This window comes from Tupaia chinensis, unplaced genomic scaffold (assembly GCF_000334495.1).
Source record: "Tupaia chinensis unplaced genomic scaffold, TupChi_1.0 Scaffold000086_1, whole genome shotgun sequence".
Lineage (NCBI taxonomy): Eukaryota > Metazoa > Chordata > Mammalia > Scandentia > Tupaiidae > Tupaia > Tupaia belangeri.
The window spans coordinates 2,206,075-2,211,982 of record NW_006159548.1 but is presented as its reverse complement, the minus strand read 5'-3'; the positions used below and the strand labels follow the sequence as shown (position 1 = coordinate 2,211,982).

General features: G+C 38.8%; 1 protein-coding gene and 1 non-coding gene across 3 annotated transcripts in view; one reads left to right on the top strand and one right to left on the bottom strand.

Annotated features, from left to right (window-relative positions):
- The window catches only part of ADAMTS3 (ADAM metallopeptidase with thrombospondin type 1 motif 3), a 294,220-nt gene that overhangs the window by 271,483 nt on the left and 16,829 nt on the right, over positions 1-5,908 (top strand). For both annotated transcript variants that reach the window (XM_027769729.1, XM_006142907.3), the window contains exon 18: positions 1,718-1,883. In XM_027769729.1, the coding sequence (XP_027625530.1) occupies positions 1,718-1,883 (166 nt within the window). The remainder of the gene's footprint in view (positions 1-1,717; positions 1,884-5,908) is intronic.
- LOC114006802 (U6 spliceosomal RNA) lies at positions 1,138-1,244 on the bottom strand. The gene has a single exon (XR_003548480.1). It is a non-coding gene; the product is annotated as a U6 spliceosomal RNA (small nuclear RNA).

The window sequence follows — 5,908 nt, the reverse complement described above, 5'->3', positions numbered from 1 at the left end:
TTTTTTTTTTTTTTTCCCATATGAAGGATAATCTTGCAGGATATAATAGTCTTGGTTGAAATTGTTTCTCTCTTAAAACTTTCAATACATCTTCCCATTCTTTCCTTGCTTGTATTGTTTCCGTTGAGAGGTCTGGTGTTAGCCTGATGGGATGGCCTTTGTAAGTCACTTCTCATTTCTCTCTTGCCAGTTTTAGTATCATGTCTTTATCTGTGGTATTGGACAGTCTGGCTAAGATATGCCTTGGGGAAGATCTTCTTGGGTAGTGGGGAAGATCTCCTTGGGTAGATTCTATTTGGGGTTCTTTGTATATTTTGGGTCTGGATGTTTGAGTGTCTCTCTAGACTTGGGAAATTATCTTCCATGATCTCATGGAATAGATTGTCCATGCCCTTATTAGTTTCTTCATATTCTGGGATATCAATTATTTGGATTTTAGGGCATCTAGTGGAAACTAGTATTTCTCGTATATTATCCTCGTGTTTTTTTTTTTGTTGTTTTTTTCTTGATCTTTTTGGTGTTTTTTTCTAGGTCAGAGGTTTTATCTTCTACATCAGAGATTCAGTCTTCAGCATGGTCTAATCAACTTTTAATACCTTTTTGATTTCCTGTATTACAGACTTTATCTCTAATAGTTCCATCTGATTCTTTCTCAGAGTGTCCATTTCTTCTTTCACGTCCTGGAAGGACTTCCTAATCTCCTGTAGTTCATTTTCTATTTTCTGTTCCAAGTCATAGAATTTGGTAACCATGAATGTTCGAAAGTCTTTGTCTGACATTTTGGTAACGTCCTCCATGTTTACGAGAGATGGAGGGGAGTTACCATTTTCCTTCGATGGAGACATATTTCCTTGTTCATTCAGACCTGAGACTCTTCTTCTACTTCTAGCCATTGGAAGATGTATTCACTTTTGAATACCTCTTAAGGGAACATTTTTCTGACTAGGAGTGAGTGTGTTTCCCTTTTGCTGTGAATTGATGTTTGCTGAAGTCTCTCTTCTGTTGTTTTTACCAATGTGGTCTCAAGAGGGGTACTCTACTGAGGTGTCTGAAAAGCAGTATCTCCCTTTTCACAGGTGGATCAGTACAAGGGAGAATCCCAGAGAAACTTACATTACTAGGGAATTTCAGATATATAAAAATACAGAACGCTTCACGAATTTGCGTGTCGTCCTTGCACAGGGGCCATGCTAATCTTCTCTGTATCGTTCCAGTTTTAGTATATGTGCTGCCAAAGCGAGCACACAAATTTAACATCTTGATAGAATATCCCCAAAATAATAAAAATTACTTTAGTTTTCTCTGTTTTCATAGAATTATGTATTTTTTATTTCCTTTATATTTTCCATGATGTGTGTGTTTTACAGAGGGAACATTGTTATCCTTATCATCATAACAAAATAGTTTATTATAAAAAAAAATTTTAACATGCAACAAGGAGATGGCATAGTTTAAGGAAACCTATAGAGAATCTCATAATTACTTTTATAATACAAATTTTATTCCTTGATTTTTTTTATTTTTATGTTCAGAGTTCTGTATATTTGCTTTTTTATCTTTAAACAGGGTACACTTGCACTTAGTTGACAGTAACAAAAGCATTATATTTTAGAATGTTTTCCAGTTTCGATAAGAGCAATATTTTGAAGTATTTGTCATTTTTACTAAAACTTAAAAGTGTCAGGTGATTTACATATTGATTTCATGTATATGTTAGATCATACCTCAGGAGAACGATACCCGCTCCAGCCTGACGTATAAGTACATCATCCACGAAGACTCTGTACCTACAATCAACAGCAACAATGTCATCCGGGAAGAGTTAGATACTTTTGAATGGGCTTTGAAGAGCTGGTCTCAGTGTTCCAAACCCTGTGGTGGAGGTAACGATCAAACACATTTATTGTATTAAAATGTACTTCATGATTAACCTTAAGAACCATCTCTAATGGAGCCGCTAAGCTGAAAACACTAAGCATAACTACCAGAGCATAGGCATAGGTTTTTTTATTTTTTTTTTAAGGTTTTTGCTATAGGATCTGTGTGCTCACACAAGAGAGACAGAGAGAGACAAAGAGAAGGAAAATGAAAAATTAGCCCAAGGAGGGATGGCCAGATCACAATCTCTTCATCTCTATTCTCCTCTTGGGATTTTGGGTACAAACACACATTCTCCCAGCATGATTTTCAAGCACCCAGGTCCAGGACTCAAACCACAGCCAGCCCCGTGGAGATCTAGTACCTTAACCACCATTCCACCTGCTGGCCCCAATATAAAATATTTTTTTTTACTTTACTGAAATCTTAGAATCAGCAAAGAGTAGGCTCCCATTCATAACAGTGGTCAAGGGCCAGAAGATGGTGTGGTGGTTGATGCACTGAACTCCCGTATATCCGACCACAGTTTAAGTCCATGACCTGGCGACTTACTTTCTCACTTTCTCTCTGTCTCGCTCGCTCGCTCTCTGGTGAGATTTAAAACATGATAATAATAAGTAAATTTTGGGAACAGTAAGTGGTATGATGTTAAGGGTGCTGAACTCTCACATGGCTGACTGCGGTTCGAGTCCTGGACCTGCAGCTGGTTTCCTCACTTTCTCTCTCTCTTTCTTTCTCTCTCTCTCTCTTGCTCTGTCCCTCTCTGGTCAAATTAAGTAAATAAATAAAGTTAAATAAAATCATTTTTATAAAAGAAAACAGAGGTAGACAGCCTTAACCTCCTCTTGCCCTTTTCTCTGGGGTTCTTTATGTCTTACAGTCACTGAAGTGGTACTCTGTAATCACTCTGTTCTTTCCACCACAGAATGCTGCCTAATCTGGTGTACTCTTTTTCTCATATTTGTCCTCATTTTTACTTTCCCTAAATATGCATTTCCTTTCTATTGGTTCTAATAATAAAAATATATTATCTAATAATAAAAAGATATTAGCCACCTGCTGGCATGGTGGTTAAGGTAGGTAGATCCAACATGACCAAAGTCACAGTTCAAGTCCTGGACCCAGTGGCTTGGAAGATATGCTGGGTACATGTATGTGTGTGCCCAAAATCCCAAGAGGAGAATAGAGAATAAGGGATTGTGGTGTGACCATCATCCTCAGGGAGGAGGAGATTTCTCACTTTCCTGCCCTCTCTCTCTGTCACTCTCTCTGGCAAGTGCATGTGCCCTATAACAAGAGAAAAAATGCTATTAGTTATGAGTATGTAATTATACTACATACTTCAATCCAGATGCTGGTCTCAATGCCTAACATATCAATGTACAATACTAAAATGGCCCTATGAGATTGGTACTATTATTATTTTTGTTCTATTGGTGGTAAAACTGAAACTGAGGAAAGTTAAGTAATTTGCTCAAGACTAGGATTCAAACCTACGTAGTCTGGCTCCTGAGTACATGGTCTTACTTAGCACTCTGTGCTGCCTCTCTGCCCACTTCAGAGAAAATGGGTAAGCTGCACCCAGTATTCCTCAGTTTCTCTCACTATCCATTTGTCTAGTTCTGAACAGATGCTCCATGACCAGCCCAGTCTAGAAAAGAGAGGAGAAGGCAAGTGGTTCCACAAAATGGCAGTGGAGAATTGAGAACAACAGAAATTGTTCATAGTAGGAATGTCTGGGTAAACCATTTATGTTAACATTTAAAATTCAAGGAAGTATTTTTTTGTAAGAGGCATAAAACATTTTTATTTGGGACCAGCAGGTGGCATAGTGGTTAAAAGTACTGGACTCCCACATGGCAGACTGTGGTTTGAGTCCCAGACCTGGCAACCTGCTTTCTCACTTTCCGTTTCTCTTTCTCTGTCCCTCTCTGGTCACATTAAAAACTAATAACAAATAGAATTAAATAAATAAATAAATAAATATTCAAAAACATTTTTATTCAATTATTATTATTTTTTTTTTGGAGAGGTTTTCGCTATAGGGCGCGTGTGCTCGCCAGACAGACAGAGAGAGACATAGAGACAGAAAGCGAGAAATCACCCCCCCAGGGGGGATGGTCACGCCGCAATCCCTTCTCCTCCATTCTCCTCTTGGGATCTTGGGCACGCATGCACACACGCCCGGTGTGAGTTTTAAGCCGCCGGGTCCGGGACGAGAACCGCGGTCTACTACGTGGGAGTCCAGCGACATAGCCATTACGCTAATTGCTGGTTCCCTTATTCAGTTATTAAGAACAGTATTTCCTTATACAAGATTCTTATTTATTGTGACTCTCCCTTTCTGCTATGCTTTTAACATCTACTTGTTCACAAGATTTGTCAGATATGCCTTCTTTTTTTTAATGCCTTTTTATTGTAGTTGTTTGTAGATCTTTGCCATACGGTGCATGCACTTGCTGGAGATAGAGAAAGTGAAAGAGAGAACGTGAGAACTCACCCCCACCTCAGGAGGATGACCATGCTGCAGCCGTGACACTTCCTTTCTCCTCCTGTGATTTTGGACACACACATGCACATGCCTGGTCAAGCTTCTAAGTCCAGGACTCGAACCACATAGTTGGCCATGAAGGATCTTCTGCCGTAAACACCATGCCACCTGCTGGCTCCAGATGCCCCTTCTTTATATTTATCACTTCTATTTCTTCCTCACCAGGCTTCCCTCAAGATTGTTGCAATAGCCTCTTAATTAATCAACTAACTTTAAGTTTCTTTTCTTTGTTTCTTTCCAAGGATTTATTTCCTTTTTGAAGGGATAAATGAGTAGAATTTTACTATTTCCTTTATAAAAACCCCTGTCATGTGTTGCCCTGAAGACACACCATGTTTATGTAATATTCTTGCTGAAAGTGAATCATCTAAATCTAAATCTGTTGGGTCGTTGAGGGAGTCATGACACCTTTTTGCATATAAAATCATAGAAAAATATGTCATGACTTTCTCATCGACCTAATAATCATTTAAAGACAATTAAGCCCAAATTGCGGGACGTTTTATAAAACAACCAACTTGTACATCTCAAAAAATTAAATGCCATGAAAGACAAAAAAGAGGCTCTTACGCTATTTTTAATTGAGGGTGAAGAGACATAACAACTAAATGCATCATGTGAGCCTCAGTCTGAGGAGAGGAACCAATTGTTCCTAAGGCAGTTGTTCCTGTGAAATGTTGAATATTTCACTGTATTAAACAATTGTATATCTGTGTTATATTTTCTAAGTTTAAAAATTATATCATTGGGACCAATAGATTATTTAATGATTACGTCACTGGACTCCCATATAGTTGACCACGGCTCAAGTCCTGGACAGGCCCAGCAGCTTAAAACTCATGGCGTATTGTGTGCATGCCCAAGATTCCAAGAGGAGAATGGAGGAGAACGGGTTATGATGTCCTCATCCCCCCGAGGGGTGATTTCTCACTTTCTGTCTGTCTCTCCAGCAAGCATATGTGCCCTATGGCAAACAACAACAACAACAACAACAACAACAACAACAAAAAGTCTCTAAACAAAAAGTAATTATAATATAATGTGGGGCCAACAGCTGGCCTAGTGGTTAACACACTGGACTTCCACATAGTCAATTGCAGTTTGAGTCCCAGACTCAGAGGCTTGAAATTCATGCTGGATGTACATGCATGCCCAATATCCAGAGAGAAGAATAGGGGAGAAAAGATTACAATATGGCTATCTCCCCTTGGTGGTGGGGGGGGGTGATTTCTCACTTTCTCCCCATCTCTCCAGCAAGCACACACTCCCTATAGCAAAAATCTCTCTCTAAAAAAAGAATTAAATCATAATGTGAGGAATGTGCATACGATATATGTACTAAAATATTGGGTTGTTAGAAAAGCCTTGATGTATTTTTATCTCTTTCTCTATTATGCAAAAATGTGTCATGACTTTTCTGATGACCTGATAGTTAAGAGTGAAGGGTAATGATGTCTACAACGTAGTGTCAAGTGATTC